This window comes from Rutilus rutilus (assembly GCF_951802725.1).
Source record: "Rutilus rutilus genome assembly, chromosome: 5".
In the NCBI taxonomy this organism is placed as follows: Eukaryota; Metazoa; Chordata; class Actinopteri; order Cypriniformes; family Leuciscidae; genus Rutilus; species Rutilus rutilus.
This window is the reverse complement of record NC_140213.1, coordinates 38,698,553-38,722,696: the sequence shown is the minus strand read 5'-3', so window position 1 is coordinate 38,722,696 and position 24,144 is coordinate 38,698,553. Positions and strand designations below refer to the sequence as shown.

The window sequence follows — 24,144 nt, the reverse complement described above, 5'->3', positions numbered from 1 at the left end:
GTTTCTGCCTCTCGCGCGGCCTCATTTTAAACTCACGTGACGTCAGAGATCATGGTGCTGAAACTGCAAGCACTTGTAAACAACACATACACGTTTATTTGGTGAAAAACCGTTCTCGGTGAACTTTTACTGTTACACTTAAAGCAAAACCACAATTTTGGTAAATAGCCTAGACTGTAGGGGAGAGCGGGGCACAAAGTAACGCTTTTTGACTTTCTCAGTTTGTGTAAATCTTTTTATGGTTCAGAGTGTTTATTTTTTCCCACATTAATTTCCCACATGTCTAGTACAATTATGTGGTTTTGTTTTATTAATACAGTATATACTTTTTTTCTTGATATACCCCGAAAGAATGGAAGTGAAATGTGACAACATGCCCCATAGGTGGGGTACATTGTATGGGGCACATTGTAACATGGACCATATGACAGCTTAAAATGTTATCTGATCTAATAAAAAAATCTATACAAGACAAACTAAAATATTTTCTAAATAAAATACAATTATTAACTTTTTCATATAAAAGAATGGCATTTTTTAATAATTAAATATAAACTAATTTTTGAGTTTTGACTACGAACACAGGAAAACACAGCTAGCCTATATGACATAGTTCAAGACAAATAAATAATTAGTAATTTCTGAACATTGACTCTCAGTCTTTATTCACCTTTTTCTCATGTTTTCTCAATAGAATTAATAAAAGTATAGGATATAATAGCATATTTCTAATAGGGGCACATTGTAATGCAGTGTGACAACATGCCCCACCTGCACAACTGGGATTTAAACCCAGCTAGTGTCTAGTTAGCGAAGCATTAAAGAACTATCTCAACTGTTAAATAACATATTGGAGATTCAAATAGTATCAGATTTGTCTAATTTTAAATAAACAAAAAATAGAGATGAAAAATTTACTTAAGTAAGAAATTTACTTTTGCTATGGTTTAATAAATGTCTATGGATATCTTCCATTTTTTAAAAAATTTTGGCGCATTTTTTTCTCTATATAGTGTTGATATGGCAACTAGTAAATACACCAAGGTTCGTCATGCTAGCATGTGTGGAAGTATTTAAAACAAGTGTGTTACAACTAACCCCGTGTTACGTTGTGCCCCGCGCTCCCCTATACAGTGAACTACAATTCTTTGCAATTTTCTATAGTATAAATATTGTAAGTAGGCCTAGTATGTTCACACTGAAAATTTTCAAATAACCGGACGATGTAAAATAATAATATGCATACTTCCCATACTATAGGCAAAAAAATATGGTAGGCCTCTGTGAAAAGTATAGTGTCTGACATAGTAGCCTATGTCTAATGCCTATTATATTGTGCTTTTGTGATTCACTCTGGGAACCACCTTTTAACCATCCAATCAATTCCCTACTATGCCATGTTACAGATCCTGCATATCAGATAGACCACATTAGATTCCAGAATTAAATATGGGTTGCAAATTAGTGTGTCATATTGACTTTAAAATGATGTTGAACAAACAGAAATGATTTCTTCATATATTCAGGTTGATTATTTGGGACATCTCAAGTCATCTCAATGACAAAAATGAATACACCCTATTGTTTTCATTAGGGATGCAAGATATATCGGCCACCATATTGGTAGGCTATTGGCCGACTGCCGACATATGATAATTTTTAATGAGATAAGAAAATTTAGCCGATATATTAAAGCCAATAATTAATGTATTATTTCCTTCAGCTGAGACACTTCAGATGTGCACTGTTCTCCATGATGTTTTTGAATGGCTTGAAATATGATTGGATATAAAAAGAAAAATACAGTTCAGTGCAACAAGTGCAGCACAAATCTGCACTATAAATTTAGATTTGTCAATGTATCGGTTATCGATTTTCAAATACAAAGAATTATCGGTTATCGGTATTAGCCAAATCGGTAAATTTTCATGTCGGTGCATCCCTCGTTTTCATCCATTTTACTTTAAAACATTAATTAATCCTTTTACAATAGATTTTTTTTACACACAATATCTTCCATATCAATCTTAAAGTCGGTATAAGCTGCCATAGTATTTTTTTTCCCTGTTGTGACGTACATCCGAAAGAAACGGCTTCTATAAAAAATGTAGGGCAGGACTTGATTTTTTCCATCGGGAATATATTGGAACGTTGTGGTTCGCTATTGCTGAGATCTCTGAATGTAAGTGGTGCTCATTGCAGAGTCATCATCCCCCTCTTTGGATGTAGTGGGTGGATCTTGACCTAGTCCAGCTCCACCTCTGTGGATCAAATGGGTGGAGTTATGTTTAGCGATAGGGTTATGGGTAGGGTTAGGGCAGGGGTGCCCAACCCTGCTCCTGCCGATCGACTGTCCTGCACAGTTCATCTCCAACCCTAATCAAACACACCTGCCTTTAATTTTCAAGCGATCCTGAAGACGTTAATTGGTTGCTTCAGGTGTGTTTGATTAGGGTTGGAGATAAACTGTGCAGGACAGTCGATCGGCAGGAGCAGGGATGGGCACCCCTGGGTGAGGGTGTAGTTGGACCGTCCAGCTACACCCATTACGTCCAGCTAGGGGAACGTCAAGCTCCACCCATTGGCTCTGCAGTGAGCAGCGTCTCTGTGAGTGACAGGTTCTCCAGTGGTTGTGCCAAATACTTAGGCCATCACTTATGATTACGAGAACATATAAATTAAAACAAAATATAATAATGATCTGCACAGATAAATCATTTAGAATAAATACTGCAATAGTTTAAAAAAAATAGGAATTGTCAATTTGATTTCATGATTTTATCGATTTCATCGTGATTTTAATGGCGTATAAAATAAAAAAGAGTCTAACCTGAATCCAGGGCTCATCCTTCAACAGATCCTTCATAACTTCATAATGTGCCAATACCGTAGCTCCACAAGGCAAGACAATGCAGACAATAAAAGATCTTAGATAATCTATGCAAGTAAATTCCTATTCCAGATCTACGCTGAACACGTACTGAATAAAAATGACCTTCTTAGTTAGAAAAAAATGAAAGGACAAGACCATTTATAACAGTGGATCAATTTCAGCTAATAAATATAATTTTCTGGTTTTGCTTACTCTTTTTCAAAGTTATGCATCTTTAATTTGACAACTCTTCAATTTTAATAATATCTGCTGTTCCTAAGAGGACATGATTTCTTGCATACCTAAATGCAAATTCAGTAATTATCCAGATCTGCTTTTTATGAAATCACAGGGGGGAGCCTATCAAGAATGCTGACAGAGCAAATCTGCCTGTTGCACTGAAGTGAGTAAATTGCTGATAAATTATGCTTATAGTTAGAAAAGGCTTTAGTTTACTGTTTAGTGTTTACAATGTTACTGTACAATTGTTAAGAGTCAGGACAGACGCAGCTAAATGCTTATTCAGAAATGATGGCTAAACATTTATTTATCATGCTTAGTAGGCCTGGTAATGCACAAATGACCTTAGAATTAATTCTCTATTTGACATTTTTCATTAGAGTACAGATGGGAATAATCTATATATAGGATATTGTATGCTTAGGAATAATATCAACCACAAAAGCTCTAAAATGTGCAGTAGATGAGAGGACGGTATGAGCAGTGATAAGTAATTAGGCTGAATCTGGACTGGTTCCGGCATGAACATAGATAAATGCTGAGAAAGACACAACTTGGAAGGAGCAAAAGAGATGCATCTGTTTACTAAGCTGCAGACAGATTTAAGGCCTTGAGGAGTGTAGAGAAGATTTGTATACATCTATGTTTAATCTCCAAATGGGGCTGGTTGCCCTTCCTGTAAAATGTGATTTGAAAAAATATTTTGATCTTTATTTTCGATAGTATTGTATTGTATAGGGACATCATTCTGGAATTGTTTTTATTTTCTGGTGGACATGTCCATCTTACATGATAATAACGGTTACACACAGTGAGACATAATATAGACATGGATCTGACTTTTCTCAACCAATATTTGTTTTCTCTGTATAATTTTAAACTGGTTAAATTGTGTTTTTTAAAATAATTTTTCATACAAAATCAGCTGAGTTGAACGAAACCAACTCTTAAATGCATCCTTAAATAGGTCCTATATCGACAAAAGGCAACAAATCAACCATTATTTTCAAAGAGTTAAGGATGTAAGACCATCAAACAAAATATAATGCAGTATGTAATGTGTTGGTTATGTGATTATTTTATTATGTATGTACTAGTCCAGTGTAAATGTGCTTCACCACAGGCACAGGCTTCTGCTTTTCTATTAAAATAACAATTTTATGGAAGTTACGTGAGCTGTTTGTTTTGCAGCAGGCACTTTTCACTTTAAAGTCAATTCAAACTTGTAATAGTCGGTTACTTCCCAATTGCATGAGACCTGAATGGCAATATACTAATACTTTTCTACAGGCCTGGCTGTATCATCTATAGGGAAAGATCTGCAGGGAGTCCACAGAGAAGAATTATCATAAACTAATATGAATAAACAATAATTAGATCAGACAAGAATAAATGTGATCAAGCTTTTTATATAGGAGGTCTGAAAGTCTGGGTGTGTAAAAGTTGAAAATACGCTATCAATTATTTCGAAGGTCTGATACACAAACGCATAAAAAGTCTGGATGCTGACGATATTGTTGACATTTCTTAGTTTTAATTAGCAGGCAGGCCTGTTGAAAATAAATCTGGAGTAATAACGCATTCACACCAGCAGATGGAGTCATTCTCCACACGCGTTCATGCTGTCCGGAAGACAGATGTAAATATTTTCATGACGTAAAGACAAGAGACAATCTCACAGTACCCATCCTCTACAGTCGTCCACATCTAGAAATACTCCGTTTCTCCGTGAATAATCTATTCTTCGAAACAGCCTTCGTCCTTCCAGTCAGAGGACCACGCGAGGTGGTCGCTGACAGCGTTCTGTCTTTATTTATATATTTATTTTAAAGCAAACCGCGATTGGTAGGGTGTGATAGGCTATTCATAGCTTATGCATCATTGCTCTGTAGGCGAGTTGGTGTAGTCAGCGGATCAGATTGCTCCTGTTTGAATTTTTCTTTTCACTGCCGAGAAGCCAGCTATCAGGATTCATCATGCAAAAAAGGAGGAAGCCAGAGCCGATCCAGCTGAACCCAATTCCAGATGGGAACGCTGTAAACGGAACCGGGGCCACAGAGTGAGTGGGCTTCAGTCTTACGATGCCATTTCATGGCGAATAAGCTCACTTTAAGTTGCTTAGGCTAATTCATGGTTTGTTTGGCTTCTTACGAATACTGTTTAACTCTAACAGGAATACTTCATAGATTTGGCATTGCTTAATCTGATTTATTGGGCATTCAATTGTGAATATTTTTGAGGGTGTGTTGGTGTTTGTAAGTGTCAACAGAATTAAAGCCCACGAATGAATTGTAAGGTCATTATTAGTTGACTTACACAATACCACAAATGGGGGGCATTTTACAAAATTGGGTGACTTTTAAAATTTAATAAAGTGATTTTAACTGTCAAATTTTAAACATTTAATCAGATAATGTCAAATCAAGTCACCTTGCTTTATACAAGACAGATTGTTTCAAAGCAGCTTCAAAGTACTAAACAGGAAAATGACGGTCATATCAAATATGAGACAAATTCTGCTTTACAGAAAACAACAGTATCATTATTCAGCTTAAGTCAGTTCAGTATTGATTCAGTTCAGTTTAAAAACTGTGTAAAGTTCATAGAGTATAAAATGGCTACAGAAGACAGTAGTATCATTATTCAGTTCAATTCAGTTCAATAAATTCAATAACCGGTGTTGCAAAATTTGTCAATCAAGAAAGTTGAATCAGCTAAGCAGCTCTGCAAAAAACTGGTGTCATCATCGTTCAAGTGTTAGGGCTGTCAAATTAATGGTCTTTACATGTTAATAATTGCATTGTGCTATTTCAAGCTAACTTAATAGATTGGAATATATGTTGGAATATAGCCATGAGACTTGTAACAGGTTTTGAGGATGCTAGGGGCGGTTTTAGTTCACAGTATTTCTGTTTTCATTATTTATCACCAAATAAATGTTGCCTTGAGCATAAGAGACATCTTTTGACCCCAGTATAGTGTTATTGAATGTTTTTTTAGCTGTGCTTAGAAAAATGTCCATTTTAACACAGTAAAAGATGGCCTCAGTTATGTATTGTTAGTCATTTTAATGAGGAACACACTGTGGAATGACCCATATATCAGTGGTGTTTAGCATCCATCAGGTGAACATAAAAGTGCCGCATCTCCTGCCACTAAGATCAATGAGAATACCTTATCACATTTGGACAGAGCAGCCAACACACACACAACACTGCTGTCCTCTGTAGTATGTGGTTCAGACATAAATTAGTGTAGAGGCCACAACTCTATGTTTTGTTGATCCTGATGGATATGTTTAATTAATGTCACAGCATTCTCTGAGCTCAAGTATCCACCAGTTTACCTCAGTATGTGATTACGGAGGATTTTTAAACTGACCACCATATAGATACAAGTGATGGCGTATTGATTTGTTTGCCTGCTTCACATCCCCACAGACAGATATGGTGACAGTGAGGACCACCTCTGTCAGTGCTATACCTTCGTTTGGCAGACCTGTGATTTTTTTTTTTTTTTTTCGTCTTGATGTCGAGCCAGTGGCAATCCTCACAGCCTGAGCCAGTGGTGCATGTCATTGCCTCTTGTTTCGTCGGGCTCATTTGAGGGCTCAGACACTTTCCCCTCTTGTAGTCTCTCCATTTGGCATTAAGAGACTATTCATTATTTGAGGATAAAGTTTCAGTCTGGTATATAGAAAATGGTTATTATTTCTACATAAATAAGAAGCATTAGCTGTGCTTTAATAGTGCTACAGAAGTGATGTTTGGGAGAATGACGGTAAAGTAGAATTACATTCCTTCCTGAAGAGCAGGACAGGCTGTGGCGAGCTCGCTTTGGAATGTGTGTGTGTGTGTGTGTGTGTGTGTGTGTGTGTGTGTAGTGTGATTCAATCCTGTGGAAGTCAGTGTTATAGAGGGAGGCTCAGTGGAATGTTAAATACTGTGACAACACTTTTTTCCTAGAAGTTTCTGCTTTAAATCTGTCGTGGCTTGCCTATCTCAGAGAGTGCTGTTATATTATTTTACAAGTTCTTGCTTATCGCTTGAGAAGACCTTCATATGCATCACCTCTTTAATGCATTTACTAATTATGTAAATTAGAAGTACGAATGCAATTGTAACTGCCTCCAATGATGAGTAAATTGATTTACCAGTCAGAAATATGATCTTATCTTAAGTTTTTTAAGTCCAGATATGCTTTTCTTCTTCATCTTTTTTGTTTTGGTGACTTAATGCAACCAATATTCTACATTCAGTATGTCTCACCACCACATATACATTACCGTTCAAAAGTTAGGGGTCTGTAAGATTTTTTAACGTTTCGAAAGGAGTCTCTTATGCTCACCGAGGCTGCATTTATTTGATCAAAAATGCAATATAAACTGTAATTTAAACTACAATTTAAAATGACCGTTTTCTATTTTAATATATTTGAAAATGTAATTTATTCCTTTAAATTGTTATATTCTAATAGGCTGATTTGGTGCTCAAGTAACATTTCTTATAATCAATATTGAAAACAGCTTAATGTTTTTGTGGAACATGTAATAGAATAGGCTACATTTTCATTTTCGCTTGTCATTCACATTAGAAAAGTGTCTGACTTGCAATATGTTGATGTATTTAAAAGGTTACTGTCCAAATGACTAGTAACCTTGTTTTATTATTTTGCCAACGCCAGTTTTACTTACATTTGGCACTTGGCAATGCTAATTTTGTATGCTGCCAATTTAGTTTCATCTCTCTCCATTGGCAGCAGTACCTCTGCTGCTATTGTTTCCCATGAGCTCTATGCTGCATTGTGTCTTTTCAAGATAATAATCAGTAGGAAACCACACAATGTTACAGTGTTACACAATCACACCACTCACACACCATGGCACCATCTGCTGCTCTCCATTTTACTTAAGAGCACTGCTGGGTGTATGAATGCTCTATAGTGCATAAAGAAGAGCTTGATTATTCCCATACATTCCCTACCTGTTCCCTAATTCTCTTCTTTTATTGTGCTTATGTCTGAGTTTAAATTGATGACAACACAGATGTATCCTCAGGAATGATTTATGGAGCGTATAGTTAAATATTGACCGCAGAACATAATCTCAGGTTTTGTGCACCTCCCCAGCGGAAAAATGGTTTGCTTCTGTCTAACCTCAGCTGATCCCAGCGCTCCCTAGTGTTTACATTCACATTCCAAGGCACGACATGTGAAGTTGACCACTTATTTCCTGTGTTTGATCATACTGTATCCACACACACCTCTTCAAAAACGCTTGAAAAAAATTGGAAGTGAAGTTATGATTCTTTCAAGTACTCTTCTTGGGCCTTCAGAGGCTTTTCTGTGTTTGAATCTCAAACCATAAGTAGCTTATGCAATTTTGTATCTTTTCTCAGAAAGAATTTGCCCTTTTTGTGGTGTATCAAAGGGTAGGCTAAATAATTCACTGCATAGTAGGATTGAATTATTTATTACTTTAAAGGGATAGTTCACCCAAAAATTCAAATTCGTTCATTAATTACTCATCCTTGTGTCTTTCCAAACCCATAATACTTTTGTTTAGTTTCGGAACACAAATGAAGATATTTTTTATGAAATTTGAGTGATTTCTGTCCCTCTATAGACAGCTACTCAACTAACATTTTGACGCTTCAAAAAGTTCATAAAGAGATGAGATAGTAAATAATCCATATTAATTGAGCGGTTTAGACACAATCACTTTATATGAAGAACAGATTGAATTTAGGCTTTTATTCACATATAAACATTTATAAAAAAAAAAAAATGTTTAAAGGGGTCATGTAATGCCATTTTTGTACAAGCTAATATGATTCTTTAGGGTCTAAATTAAAAGTTTGTAATATACTTTAATTAAAAATTCTCATAAGTATTGTAAGAAAACACTAATTTTACCTGGTCAAAAACAGCTCTGTTTTCAGCACGCCGTTTAAGTGCATGTGTCTTAAAATGATAATGAGCTTTGCTCACCCCACCCCTCTGTTCTATGCGTACACCGTAACACAATAACACAATAACCATAACGCGTTGTTCATTATAAATGTGGGATTATGAATTATATTGAGAACGTCGTACATAGAAAACATGCCGTAATGTACCCTGAGTGTAAACAGCCGCATTCATCGTGAAGCGTGCAGCAAGCGATTTGCAAAGATTAATATAAATATTCACGAGTTCACATCTACATATAATTAATACAATAAGTTTATGCGTATTTGGCGTGCTGTCCGGGGGGAGGGCTCCGAGCTCGGAGTTAGGCCCGAACCCGAAGTACTCCCCCCAGTTGGTAAGTGTAGATGGAACTGGAAGTGTAGATGGAACTGGAAGTGAGGAGATGGGGTGGAGGAGGGATGCTGACAAACTTTCAATGAACAGAGATAGGTCTGCTGTGAATTTATACTCTGTCATTGAGTTGATTACTGATTAATCTCCAGCTGTGCATAATTTGGTTAATTATCTGAACCTGCTCCTCCCGAACTTTGTTAAATAAAACCTCATTTCACGAGTTCACATCTACATATAATTAATACAATAAGTTTATGCGTATTTGGCGTGCTGTCCGGGGGGAGGGCTCCGAGCTCGGAGTTAGGCCCGAACCCAAAGTACTCCCCCCATAAAAGCCAGGTGAGCGCAGGACAGCCGCATTCATCGTGAAGCGTGCAGCAAGCGATTTGCAAAGATTAATATAAATATTAATATAAAGGTTGATAAAACGTTACACTCACTTCTTCTTCTGGAGGTGCAGCAGGAACACGAATAGTTGGTACCGATCCTTTTTTCAGGAGCAGCTTCTTAGCAAAACCAGCTTTATATTGACCTCGTTTGTAAAGAAGTCTGGTGTGTGAAATGATTTGCGCAAACATGAAAGCATTGACGTTGATCGTGGGGAATATTCCCTTCGAAAACAAACTCAGCCACTGCGTCTTCAGCGGTTCGGATTTAGGAACATTAAAATGACTGCTGTGTTCCTTATTACACCCAAGAACAGAACACCACAATCGCTTAGACGGCATTCTGCTCATAGACAGTGCTCCAGCGTATCAACAATGACCGTGCCGGTCCGCACGGACTATGATTGACATCTCGCTCACGAGCGAGGGCGGGTCTGTGTTGAAACGCTGCTGTCAATCAACAATCGTGGGAGGGGCGTCGATTTTGTGACGTCACAAAATCGAACGGCTTGATTTGAGATGGGGGAAAACATAAGAAGATAAAAAAAAAAAAACACTGGATGGATTTTTATCATTTTATGATGGTTGTGTACAGGCACTCCCAACACACATTTCAGTACAATCAACTTGTAAAAGTGCATGTACCATTATATGACCCCTTTAAAGTGTCATTTGCATTGCTGTCTATGGAGGGAAAGAAAGCTTTCAGATTCCATTAAAAATATCTTTATTTGTGTTCTGAAGATGAATGAAAGTCTTGCGGGTTTGGAACGACATTATGGGTGTAAGATTGCGTCCGAAATCGCATACTCTTTTGAGTAGGTACTTATTTTGAATTAGTAATCACTTCACGACCACTAAAAAATATATGTTCTAAATAGCATGAATGTGTGTAGTATGAATGTAATGTGGACATTAGACGGGATGTTGTCATTATCATGTGACCTACCAGGGTTTCGTCACTTCACTGCCATTCATAAATCCTCTCCCGTGGCCTCATGGGATAGTAAAGTGTCCATCGGATGCACACTTCAGAATCTCACTAGAAGAAGTAGGTCATCTGGGTACTTTTTGCCTACTCTTTTATGAGTACTGTGAATTCGGACAAACTTCTTTTGTCACATGCTGTTTTTCGCCTACTATATTGTAGGGAAGAATGTGATTTCAGATGCAGTTTTCCTACCTATTTGGCAAAAGGGAAGGCAACAGCTCTATTTCTCTGTCATCGGGTAGCACTGATTTCTTTTTTCCGTTTAAAGTACCCTTTTATCATTTGAGTTTTTTTTGTGATGCATTGAACAATGTTGTCAATTTTGCTGTTATGCATTTTTATTAACCAATTTTTCAAATTATAAATAATTAATTTGTTATGCATTTTATATGTAGTTGTCATTGTTTTCCAGAAATGATTCATGTTGTTTTTATTATAATATAATAAATAAAGATAATTTTCAGATATTACTGAAAAATAAAACATGGTAAATTTTAAACGAAATGAAAATGTTACAAAAAATGAAATGTATCTTTTTTTTTTTTTGTGATGGGGCAAATAAAAATGTTGGCATGGCATTGGCAAGTAAAAATTTGAACTACTGGTCTGACTAGAAATCTTGCAGTGGAATCACTCTGGATATGGAGTCATTGTTCACCCTCCTACATGCAGCACAAGTTTCACAAGTATTTTTCTCCACTCTGGCATCTTGTGCGTCCTTCACCATTATCACGTCTCCACCACAGCTCATCCACGCCACCCACTTACACCCACACAGCAGCCTCGTAACCATGGTTATAACTGGCCTTGCTGTCAAAAATGAAAACACTTTGCCTCGTTCTGCATATAGATTAGATAAAGACATCCTGGAGTACTTGCGCTGCTCTCATCCACCTGAGTCGTGCTGTCTGTCCTGGAGCAAAGCGTGTTGCAATATGTTGCGGACTGATCAGCACGGTTTGATGTAAATTTATGTGTGAGTGTCAATTATTGTGGCCTGAAACATTGTTCAACAGCAGGACAACATGTTTTCCATCTGAATCGGCTCAATGCTTTAAAAGCCCTCGAGGCTCATAGATGGTCCGATGGTTCTGAAAACATTCATTTGAAGATACGGCCGCATCACAGGTGTTTGCAACGTGTGGCACACAAGCTGCATGAAAAGTTCTGTTTAAATAATTCATAATTGGTATCAACGTCATAATCGTAAGACTTTGAATTGGTTCATTTGAAAAATCCACTTGGTAGATGCAGTTAAGCCATGTGGTGTTGAAGGAGATGCAGAGAGGATGGAGAGCAGAGGGTCGTGGAAGTTCACTCTTCCAGCAGAAAGCTAAGGAAATACATCACCATGACAACAGGGCCAAGGGAAAGGCTTGCATGCTTAGAGGAACTCACTGTTTCCTCAAACAGAACTTTAGGAAGATGATGTTATAAAGCCTTCCCACCACTTTGTACAATAGCATATTCAATATTTCTACATGTTTTCTTCCTTAAGGATGGGAATGTGTTTCAGCATGCAAGAATTTGTCTTCTTACTTATGTTCTTACTTATCTCAAGAGAGGAATCCTTCTTGTAGATTGACATTAATGTTTAACAAAAAAGCAGGAATAAAGGCCCGTTAACACTAAGAACGATAACTAGTAGCATCCACATATCATTCTGTTTATTCTAAGCGCGGGCTTGTCTGCCGCTTTAAATGCTTGAGCTCGTTACACCAGGATGGATTCTGATTGGCTGTCAATGTTTTTATCGTTCATCAGCTGGATAAAATCGTTCTGAAAGTGATTCCATCGATATCGTTTTCTCTGTGCCGTTATCGTTATAGCTGTGGTGTGAACTCTGCTATTCTTTAATATTGTGAATGATTTTATATACTATTATATAATTTATTCTTAATTTGAAATGGCTTTTATTTTTATTTTTTCAGTTTTCATTTTAATTTGTTGTTAGTCATTTTGTCATTAGTGTTTTTTTATATTTCTATTTAGCTGTAATTTATTTTTATATCATTTTTAGTATAATTTTAGTACTTAAACTTCAGCTTTTTTCAGTTAGATGCCAAGGCAATATTCATATTTTTTCATCTTATTTCAATTAATGAAAATTATTTTTAATAGCTTTAGTTTTAGTTCACAATAACGAAACTGCACTGTAGTTTGAAAAATGGAAAAGGTGTCATGACATGATGCAGTTTTGTTCTATTTTTGTAATCAAACATACATTAAAAATGTAATGCATCTCAAAATATGATGACTTGAATACACATATCCTGTGATGAGCATTTATTTATATATTGAATTAAAATTAATTTTGAAAGTTTTGAAAAAAAATATGTCAGGGTGATTCAACTGTGGAAGAAAATTCATTACATATTTAAAAGTATGACATTTTTGGAAGTAAGAACTTTTTGGCATAATGAAATGAATAGGGAGGACCACTGCAGATTCGCATGACTGTATTGATTTGTTGATTAAGCCATTTAGCTTCAGCATTTTAGAAATTAAATTCATTTCTGTCTGTGTTTGTGTTAGAACAAATCTGGAAGCTCTGCAGAAGAAGCTAGAGGAACTGGAACTGGATGAGCAGCAGAAGAAACGCCTGGAAGCTTTCCTTACCCAAAAGCAGAAGGTTGGAGAGTTAAAAGATGATGACTTTGAGAAGATTTGTGAGTTGGGTGCAGGCAATGGAGGAGTGGTCTTCAAGGTCTTACACAGACCCTCAGGCTTCATCATGGCCAGGAAGGTAAGTTATGGTGAAGCAAACTTTATATTTCAGTTTCAGCTTCAAGTTTGCAAGAAAGGTCACTGAAGTCCATTGATTGTCTTTTCCAGCCTTGAATCGATCAGATGCCGTTTTAGAGCTGCTTGCCTCAGAAGGCATCAGCTATTCATGTCATCATGTCTTCTAATAGATTGGAAGAAGTTAAGAGATTGCAGCAAAAAAACATGACATTCTGTTCTTAGCATGCTGAATGGATACTATATGCTAATTGCATTTGAGTCAAATAACTTTTCCAAAAAAACGTGTCCAAGAAAAGACATCTAGTATTAAAGCCAAATTGCCAGTAGTCCAATACATACTGTGATGAAAAAATGGTTTTAATATGAGAGCTCCCAGGGAAGAAAACAAGCTGAACTCCAAACAACTCATTTACAGCATACATGAAACAAAGAACTGGCAGTATGCATGCAGAGAAGTAACTCCTCCTTATCAGCTAACTGTATAATGCAGACACCCTGGTAATTACAGAGAGCCTGGTACTGCCTGGTACTGAAGGAAATTAATGAGGCTTCAGAATTATGCTTTCCACTGCACTTATTAAGACAAAATCGCAACATGGTAAACATCAGGATGAATGTTAAACATTAAATAAAGTCAAAATGTGTCAATGTTTCTTCAATTTCAGCGGTTGATTATTAATAAAACAAACCTATTTTTTCACTTTTTCTTATTTTCACGTAGTTGATCCACCTCGAGATCAAGCCAGCGATAAGGAATCAGATCATCAGAGAGTTGCAGGTCCTGCATGAATGTAACTCTCCCTACATAGTGGGCTTCTACGGGGCTTTCTACAGTGATGGAGAGATCAGCATATGTATGGAGAACATGGTACTGTGTCCTCTCTCGGTGTCAAACATAACACAGAGGAGAATGAGAGTTTATCTAAATATATTAAGTTCAGTAGTTTACGGTCAGTAAGAGTTTAATAATTTTATTTGTCATGGATCCATCAAATTTATTCAAACTGATATTTCAAATAAATGCTGTTCTTTTTACTTTCTATTCATCAGAGAATCCTGAGAAAGAAAAAAAGTATCCTGGTTTCATTGATACCAAATATTAAGCAGCACAACTGTTTTCAACATTGATAATAATAAGAAAAGTTCCTTGAGCATCAAATCAGCATGTTAGAATGATATTTGAAGGATCATGTGACGATGAAGACTGGAGTAATGATGCTAAAAATTAAGCTTTGACATCACAGGAATAGATTACTTTAAAAGATATTAAATAGAAAACAGTTATTTTAAATTGGAATAGTATTTCACAATATTACTGTTTTTGCTGTATCAAATATTGCAGCCTTGATGAGCGTCAGAGACTATATTTATTTATAGAGAGAGAGTCCAATATCCTTTCAGTATCTCTACACTGCCTTTGCTTTTATAGGTACTATATAAGAGTAACTGCTGAATATATCTCCATCGAATTCTTTTTTTTTTTAGGATGGCGGCTCCCTGGATCAGTCCCTGAAGAAAGCAGGCAAAATCCCAGAACAAATACTGGGCAAAGTTAGCATTGCGGTCAGTATCTCTGTAACCTGTCTCAAAAATATCCTTGATCTCTTGTGGACTGTTTCCAAAAGAATAAGGCTGAAGTACAATGCTCTATGTTTCTGGACCTGTTTTTTCTTTCCATTCATGCAGGTGATAAAAGGCCTGTCCTACCTGCGGGAGAAACACAAGATCATGCACAGAGGTGATTGGAGTCACGCTATCTCAAACCGTCATCTGTTCATTTACTCTTTCTGTTGACACAGTATTTACTGAAGGGAAGACCTTTTCCTTTTCTTGCAGATGTTAAACCATCCAACATCCTGGTGAACTCGCGTGGTGAGATCAAGCTGTGTGACTTTGGTGTGAGCGGACAACTCATTGACTCCATGGCCAATTCGTTTGTGGGCACCAGGTCCTATATGTCTGTAAGTTTACATTCTCAGCAGAAATAAATAAATAAATATATATATATACAGTGTATGTATATATATACACTCACCTAAAGGATTATTAGGAACACCTGTTCAATTTCTCATTAATGTAATTATCTAATCAACCAATCACATGGCAGTTGCTTCAATGCATTTAGGGGTGTGGTCCTGGTCAAGATAATCTCCTGAACTCCAAACTGAATGTCAGAATGGGAAAGAAAGGTGATTTAAGCAATTTTGAGCGTGGCATGGTTGTTGGTGCCAGACGGGCCGGTCTGAGTATTTCACAATCTGCTCAGTTACTGGGATTTTCACGCACAACCATTTCTAGGGTTTACAAAGAATGGTGTGAAAAGGGAAAAACATCCAGTATGCGGGAGTCCTGTGGGCGAAAATGCCTTGTTGATGCTAGAAGTCAGAGGAGAATGGGCCGACTGATTCAAGCTGATAGAAGAGCAACTTTGACTGAAATAACCACTCGTTACAACGAAGTATGCAGCAAAGCATTTGTGAAGCCACAACACGCACAACCTTGAGGCGGATGGGCTACAACAGCAGAAGACCCCACCGGGTACCACTCATATCCACTACAAATAGGAAAAAGACGCTACAATTTGCACGAGCTCACCAAAATTGGACAGTTGAAGACTGGAAAAATGTTGCCTGGTCTGATGAGTCTCGATTTCTGTTGAGACATTCAGATGGTAGAGTCAGAATTTGGCGTAAACAGAATGAGAACATGGATCCATCATGCCTTGTTACCACTGTGCAGGCTGGTGGTGGTGGTGTAATGGTGTGGGGGATGTTTTCTTGGCACACTTTAGGCCCCTTAGTGCCAATTGGGCATCGTTTAAATGCCACGGCCTACCTGAGCATTTTTTCTGACCATGTCCATCCCTTTATGACCACCATGTACCCATCCTCTGATGGCTACTTCCAGCAGGATAATGCACCATGTCACAAAGCTCGAATCATTTCAAATTGGTTTCTTGAACATGACAATGAGTTCGCTGTACTAAAATGGCCCCCACAGTCACCAGATCTCAACCCAATAAAGCATCTTTGGGATGTGGTGGAACGGGAGCTTCGTGCCCTGGATGTGCATCCCACAAATCTCCATCAACTGCAAGATGCTATCCTATCAATATGGGCCAACATTTCTAAACAATGCTTTCAGCACCTTGTTGAATCAATGCCACGTAGAATTAAGGCAGTTCTGAAGGCGAAAGGGGGTCAAACACAGTATTAGTATGGTGTTCCTAATAATCCTTTAGGTGAGTGTATATATATACAGTGAGGAAAATAAGTATTTGAACACCCTGCTATTTTGCAAGTTCTCCCACTTAGAAATCATGGAGGGGTCTGAAATTGTCATCGTAGGTGCATGTCCACTGTGAGAGACATAATCTAAAAAAAAAATCCAGAAATCACAATGTATGATTTTTTAACTATTTATTTGTATGATACAGCTGCAAATAAGTATTTGAACACCTGAGAAAATCAATGTTAATATTTGGTACAGTAGCCTTTGTTTGCAATTACAGAGGTCAAACGTTTCCTGTAGTTTTTCACCAGGTTTGCACACACTGCAGGAGGGATTTTGGCCCACTCCTCCACACAGATCTTCTCTAGATCAGTCAGGTTTCTGGGCTGTCGCTGAGAAACACGGAGTTTGAGCTCCCTCCAAAGATTCTCTATTGGGTTTAGGTTTGGAGACTGGCTAGGCCACGCCAGAACCTTGATATGCTTCTTACAGAGCCACTCCTTGGTTATCCTGGCTGTGTGCTTCGGGTCATTGTCATGTTGGAAGACCCAGTCTCGACCCATCTTCAATGCTCTAACTGAGGGAAGGAGGTTGTTCCCCAAAATCTCGCAATACATGGCCCCGGTCATCCTCTCCTTAATACAGTGCAGTCGCCCTGTCCCATGTGCAGAAAAACACCCCCAAAGCATGATGCTACCACCCCCATGCTTCACAGTAGGGATGGTGTTCTTGGGATGGTACTCATCATTCTTCTTCCTCCAAACACGTTTGGTGGAATTATGACCAAAAAGTTCTATTTTGGTCTCATCTGACCACATGACTTTCTCCCATGACTCCTCTGGATCATCCAAATGGTCATTGGCAAACTTAAGACGGGCCTTGACATGTGCTGATTTAAGCAGGGGAACCTTCCGTGCCATGCATGATTTCAAACCATGACGTCTTAGTGTATTACCAACAGTAACCTTGGAAACGGTGGTCCCAGGTCTTTTCAGGTCATTGACCAGCTCCTCCCGTGTAGTTCTGGGCTGATTTCTCACCTTTCTTAGGATCATTGAGACCCCACGAGGTGAGATCTTGCATGGAGCCCCAGTCCGAGGGAGATTGACAGTCATGTTTAGCTTCTTCCATTTTCTAATGATTGCTCCAATAGTGGACCTTTTTTCACCAAGCTGCTTGGCAATTTCCCCGTAGCCCTTTCCAGCCTTGTGGAGATGTACAATTTTGTCTCTAGTGTCTTTGGACAGCTCTTTGGTCTTGGCCATGTTAGTAGTTGGATTCTTACTGATTGTATGGGGTGGACAGGTGTCTTTATGCAGCTAACGACCTCAAACAGGTGCATCTAATTTAGGATAATAAATGGAGTGGAGGTGGACATTTTAAAGGCAGACTAACAGGTCTTTGAGGGTCAGAATTCTAGCTGATAGACAGGTGTTCAAATACTTATTTGCAGCTGTATCATACAAATAAATAGTTAGAAAATCATATATTGTGATTTCTGGATTTTTTTTTTTTAGATTATGTCTCTCACAGTGGACATGCACCTACGATGACAATTTCAGACCCCTCCATGATTTCCAAGTGGGAGAACTTGCAAAATAGCAGGGTGTTCAAATACTTATTTTCCTCACTGTATAATATTTTTTATTTCTACAACATAATTAGGTTGTAGATTATTTGACATTGTGATTATTTCCTGGATATTTAATTTGGAGTTTCTCAGGGCAGCCATTTGTTTGTTCAGGCTCCTGTTTTTCATCATATCTCTTCCTGTATGATAATGTTAATTTCCTCTCCGTATGATCCCTGTTTTTCTGTGTCCATCTGTAGCCTGAACGCCTTCAAGGGACTCACTACTCTGTCCAGTCTGACATATGGAGCATGGGTCTCTCTCTAGTGGAGATGGCCATTGGACGCTTCCCTATCCCACCACCTGATGCCAAGGAACTGGAGCAAATCTTTGGTCAGCCCCTCGAGGGTGACCCCTCCGCCAGCGAGTCCTCCCCTAAACCCAGGCCCCCTGGTCGACCCGGCGGGTGTGAGTGGCTTTTTACCATCCTATCTGCAAGAACATGTACAAACTGATCAATTATGTTTAAGGTGTTTCTGACTATAAAACATTTGATTTATTTATTTATCTGTTTGTCCTGTCAGCATATGGTCCAGACAGCAGACCTCCCATGGCGATATTTGAGCTGCTTGACTATATTGTCAATGAGGTAAGTTTAAAGTGGTGCTTATAAGACCACTAAACAGCTTTATGGCAGTGAATTAATTAAAGTGAGGATTAATTGGCTGCTTCACTTAGGCTTAATGGTGCATTTTTCCTTTTTCAGCCACCTCCTAAGCTGCCAAGCATCTTTGGTGCAGAATTTCAAGACTTTGTTAACAAATGGTAAGCAAAAACATAATGTTATTTGCATTTAGTTTTACTTCTGTAGCTCACCCATTAGAGCACGACACTAGCCGTGCATGTTAAGGTCATGGGTTCGATTTCCAGGCAACTAGGATATTTATAAAATGCAGTGCACTTAAAGCTGCTTTGGATAAAAGCATATTCTAATCTAAATGCACAAATGCTTCTTCAGTGGAGCTTGCTGCTCCATCTGGTGGTTGAACTAAAAAACAGTTTGAAATCTGTTGCCGTTCTACGGAGCCCCTAAATGGACATGGCAAAAAAAAAAAAAAAAAGGGAGATTTGCTCTCAAAAGTATTGTTACTTCGAGAAACATTTAGCTATTTTCTATCAATATTTTGACATTTTTCATACTTTATTTCTCAATGTGTTTTCTTGTTTTGCTTAGTTTAATCAAAAATCCAGCAGAAAGAGCAGACCTCAAGCAACTGATGGTAGGAACAATCCTTTTCTGTCAGTTCTCATATACAGATATTATTTTCTATTGCAAGAATGCACCTCATACATCTAACATAATTGTCTTTTTCAGGTCCATGCCTTCATTAAGAACTCTGAGGCAGAGGAGGTTGACTTTGCTGGATGGCTATGCAGCACCATTGGGCTAAACCAGCCAGCAACTCCAACTCACAGTGTGGGAATGTGAGAGCAGCCATCTTTTTCTAAGCCAACCATTTAGCGTTTCTTCTCACACATCTCCAGTTCCACCCTGAGGCCAACAGTAAACTGCTGTCTCCCGAATCCTTTTTTTAAATGTTGTCTTGAGTATTAACAAGCATACTGCTGTAATTAACAATGCATCAACCTGATAGGGGCTTGAAATCTGTTGTCAAATACTGGTTGTTAAATGCTTTGATCAATGAGACTGATTTTGTTGTAAAAAATTGATTGCAAAAGCTATCAAAAGGCTGACACACTGCACAGGAACTTAAATGCAAAGGATCCCCCTCTAAATATGAACTTATCACAATATACTTTTTACATTTTCAGCTATCCCTGAAGTGGTTACATCATTTCATTGTTATATTTTGTGTTCTGCTTTATTTCAATATGGTGAATGTGCAGTCTTTAACTCAAAGTGAGAGACAAAAAAAAAAAAAAAAAAAGAGTAATTTAACTTATATATTATAATGAGAGATTTATTTAACATATGACAACTGATTGAATGTGGCAGTGCTTAAGTGGTATGCAGTGGATTAAAAAGGACAGATTTATCAATTTTCAACAGTTGTTTTATTTGAAAAGCATTTGTGAACTCCAGTCTGTTTATGAGCCCTAAGCTTGAGCCGGAGCCGGAGCAGCTGCCGGCTTCTGGGCCTTGGTCTTCTTCACAACCCTCTTCTTCTTGGGTTTCAGCATCTTGGCCTTGATCTGCACAGAGTTCAAAGGTTTAGAAATTGCTCAGCTAGTGATTAGACAAGAGACTTGGTCATGAGGGAAACTTACATCAGGGTTGTGTTCCAGGATAGCACGGCGACGTGCAGTCTTGGCGTATGGGTTGAGCTTTAACATCACTCTCAGGTTCTTCAGAGGGTTCTTCTTGAACACTCTGCGATTAATTTTGCGGCTGCAAAAAAAACAAAAAAAACAACCTTACTCGACTTGTACTGTAAAAGCCTTTGAGATTCAAAGCAAGATGGTTCAGAACTTCCATTACAATCAGTAGTCAGAAACACGGACCAGAAGTAGGAATCTCATCATTGCAATATGTTGGCAAAATGACAGTCAAAGTAACCAAAACTTACTTAGCAGGACGAAGTGCCTTCTGGACTTCCTCACTCTGGATGATTCTGTGCAGATCTGTGGTGTTCATTTTGTGCATGGGCAAGCTGGAACATGACAAGGCAGTAAGTCCACAAGCTTGTGATCAATATATCTACACACATATACATACATATATAAAAAATGTTGCGCATTTGAACAAGTGGGGATTCTGTCCACCATATGTTGACTCAGAACTTATAATGTTATCATTGTGTTCATAAACACGGACTAAGTACAAGTTCATCACTGTTATACAAAGCACAACCAGAAAAGAATAAGATGAAAGGTTAAGGGAACTCACTTGTAGTCAACTTTAAGGGAGGAAGCTTTACGCCAAGTGCCGTACAGGTTATCCAGCTTGCGGAAGGCACCCTCGGTCCAAATGCAAAAGCGTCCGATGTGTCCACCTGGAGCAAGCTTTAACAGGTCCAGTCTGCTCACGGACTGCAGTGTGACGCCTGAGTAAAAAAATACCTTGTTAATGATTTTACAACCATCTAGACACAAACGAAATCCATTGTGTTCACAATTAGTCAGAACTTCCACTAAGATCATAGAATTCATAAACACGGACCTAGAAGTGGACATCATCATGTATTAAGTGTTAAGGTTGAGGCAAATGTCAAATACAAGATCACTTTGCGTACCAGGGATGTTTCTGAAAGCTCGTGTCACACCGTTGTCTTCGTTGTAGATGATGCATGGTCCTTTACGCTGGATACGCCTTCGGTTCCTCATCTTACCCTTACCGGCGCGCATACGCTGAGAAGCATAAACCTGGAGACCAGAAATACGCATAAAAAAAAAGATTGAATTGTGGTAAACTGCAACATTTTCAGTCAATATCAAGAGTTTGAGAGTAGCTCACCTTCTTGATGTCATTCCACGCCTTAAGTTTCTTCAAGAGAAGCACAGCTTCCTTAGTCTTCTTGTATCCTTCAACTTTATCATCAACGACAACTGGGACTTCAGGAATCTCCTCAATGCGGTGACCTGAAACATTTGGCATTCGTTACAAGTCAGGGAAACAAAATAAAGTTTAAACATGGTCTTTTTTAATATTCTAGATTTGTTACAGTTCTCAGCTTTCGACAGGGAAAAACCAAATAGTTTTGAATCAGCCCTTCTGCAAACTGAGGATTCTTTTGCACTGAATTGAGCAGAATGCTCAAGCATTATGAAGCACTTGTTCGCTCACCTTTGGCCAAGACCAGGGCAGGCAGAGCAGAAGCAGCCAGGGCAGAGCAGATGGCGTAACGCTTCTGGTTAACATTGATCCTGCGGTGCCAACGGCGCCAGGTCTTAGTGGGGGCAAACATGCGGCCACCACGACACATCTACAGTGGAGTCAAGGGTCAACATTTCACACTAAACACCTGTTCACACCAAACGAATGTTCACACCAGAGCAAAATTGTTAACATCTTTCAGACCAACACAAACATTTGCATGTTGTCCAAAAAAAAAAAAAAGCCCATTTATCAAAACGCGCAGAACTGTAATGCAAGATCTGTGCTTTTGGTCAAATGCCCAGACCATCTGCTGTAACAATACTTTGAAAGTCCTACAGAATACTAAAAGTCACACAACACTTGGTGAATGTGTTTATTTACATGCTCATTCAGCCCATCCATCTAAATCTTTTGTTGGTGTGAACAGCCCTTAATACCCAAATAAATATGTGAACTTGCTCAGACTCAGAATATTCGTCAACCTTCTACACCAGCATAAGACAGCAGGCAACTGTCACTGTGTGTAGAGTCGGACGCAAATTACACCATCACAGCAAGGGTTGCTTACAATCAAAGATTTGACAAGTTCTTCAAGTAAATAGAGAGATAGTTCAGGATACATTTCCGAAAGCACCCTGTCCGGAGCGGTGGGTACCACCACCTCGCACACGGGGGATACGGGCCACAGCTCTTCCTGTGCCCCAGGATTCGGCGCTGGTCTGGTGACCTGAAATGACACATCTTTTGGAGTTATATTTGATCACATCATAACTGTGAAATATTTCAGACACAGACCAAGTCTCATCAGAACTTCCATCATAATCAGTTGTCAGAAACACGGACCGAAGTGGAATATCATCATTGAAGCAACGTTTTACCTGCGGATTTAAAACACTACTCACCGGCCTGTTCGCTGACAGCATAGGGCTGGCGCTTGTTCTTGCGCATGTTGGTGTGCACAAAGTTCACAACATCAGGGCGGATGGGAGCCCTGAACACAGCAGGCATAACCACATTTTTGCCAGTTGTCTCCCCTTTCTCGGAGTAGACCGAGACTAATGGTCGGGCACAAGCCTAAAACAAAAAAGACATATGAATAACTTCCACACATTTCCAGGTTTATTCATTAGTTAGAGCTTTTAATCTTGCTCAGTCTTTGTTTTCATCAACCTCTTGTGCCAGCATGAGACAGCAGGCTACTGTCACTGATCACAGAGTAAGACGCAAATTACACCATCATAGCAAGAGCAACATTTTTTATAAAGAAAAAATAAAACCAGTAAATACAGTGATAAGTGATGTGGATTAAAGTAACAGTTAAGCCTAAATAAAACATGTGCCATCATTGACTTGCCCTCAGGTAGCTTGTATGACTTTCTTTTAATATTTATTTTGTGTTAGCATGAGGATGAAAAAACGACAAACTGTAGTTTTAAAGTGATCTATCTTTAATACTTAAAATTAAAAATTAAAGCGTCTGCGCTCAATAAAACTAGGCCACAACACGCAAGTTGACGTTTCCAACAATGTTCTTACATGTGTTGTCAACTTGGCTGTTAAATTCTACTTGGATCACAAACTGGAGTTCTAAAGAGAATAAATATGTGTTCTTTATAAGCACGTCTGAATATTGGAGTCAGCTGCCAAATCATGACTACTACACGTGCATACACGCCGCACTGAATCAAAATGGCTGCCGAGATTCTCTGTAGTGCGAGGATAATAGCTAACGCCTAACATTTCATCCAAAAAACAAGGTCATCATGACCTACATACACGCAAACCAATGAAATTAAGCATCTTTATTGAAAAAAGCATTCATTGTGCTCACCATTATAGTAAGTTTTCACGGCACGCCAGGAACCACGGTCCTAACTCGATGGCGGCCACGGAAGAAAAGGAAGAATGAAGCACTACACAGGCACTTGCATATCCATCCGACACACGTCACTTCCGCCCAAGTCGGTG

The 24,144-nt window shown here is 38.4% G+C and overlaps 2 protein-coding genes across 2 annotated transcripts; one reads left to right on the top strand and one right to left on the bottom strand.

Moving 5' to 3' along the window:
* Positions 1-4,747: 4,747 nt before the first annotated feature.
* On the top strand, positions 4,748-20,406 carry map2k1 (mitogen-activated protein kinase kinase 1). Its single transcript, XM_084408926.1, has 11 exons — positions 4,748-5,171; positions 13,328-13,538; positions 14,259-14,405; positions 15,023-15,100; positions 15,224-15,275; positions 15,374-15,498; positions 18,599-18,806; positions 18,923-18,987; positions 19,105-19,163; positions 19,573-19,618; positions 19,714-20,406. Exons 1-11 carry the CDS (start codon positions 5,089-5,091, stop codon positions 19,825-19,827), a joined length of 1,188 nt encoding a protein of 395 aa, XP_084265052.1. The 5' UTR covers positions 4,748-5,088; the 3' UTR covers positions 19,828-20,406.
* Positions 20,392-24,125, bottom strand: rpl4 (ribosomal protein L4). Its single transcript, XM_084408927.1, has 10 exons — positions 24,008-24,125; positions 23,079-23,250; positions 22,797-22,903; positions 22,144-22,282; positions 21,814-21,938; positions 21,593-21,722; positions 21,247-21,403; positions 20,927-21,010; positions 20,628-20,748; positions 20,392-20,552 (listed from the first exon to the last, which is right to left on the bottom strand). The coding sequence occupies exons 1-10, from the start codon at positions 24,008-24,010 to the stop codon at positions 20,457-20,459; spliced, it is 1,134 nt and encodes a 377-aa protein (XP_084265053.1). The 5' UTR covers positions 24,011-24,125; the 3' UTR covers positions 20,392-20,456.
* Positions 24,126-24,144: the final 19 nt, after the last annotated feature.

Excerpts from the sequence above, each read along its gene's own strand:
- map2k1 (XM_084408926.1), top strand. The coding sequence starts at position 5,089 with ATGCAAAAAAGGAGGAAGCCAGAGCCGATCCAGCTGAACCCAATTCCA. Across the intron at positions 18,988-19,104 it reads TTGACTATATTGTCAATGAG|CCACCTCCTAAGCTGCCAAG; the intron begins GTAAGTTTAAAG and ends TTCCTTTTTCAG. Across the intron at positions 19,619-19,713 it reads CAGACCTCAAGCAACTGATG|GTCCATGCCTTCATTAAGAA; the intron begins GTAGGAACAATC and ends TGTCTTTTTCAG.
- rpl4 (XM_084408927.1), bottom strand. Across the intron at positions 21,011-21,246 it reads TCCCTTAAAGTTGACTACAA|CTTGCCCATGCACAAAATGA; the intron begins GTGAGTTCCCTT and ends GTCATGTTCCAG. Across the intron at positions 20,749-20,926 it reads AAGGCACTTCGTCCTGCTAA|CCGCAAAATTAATCGCAGAG; the intron begins GTAAGTTTTGGT and ends TTTTTTTTGCAG.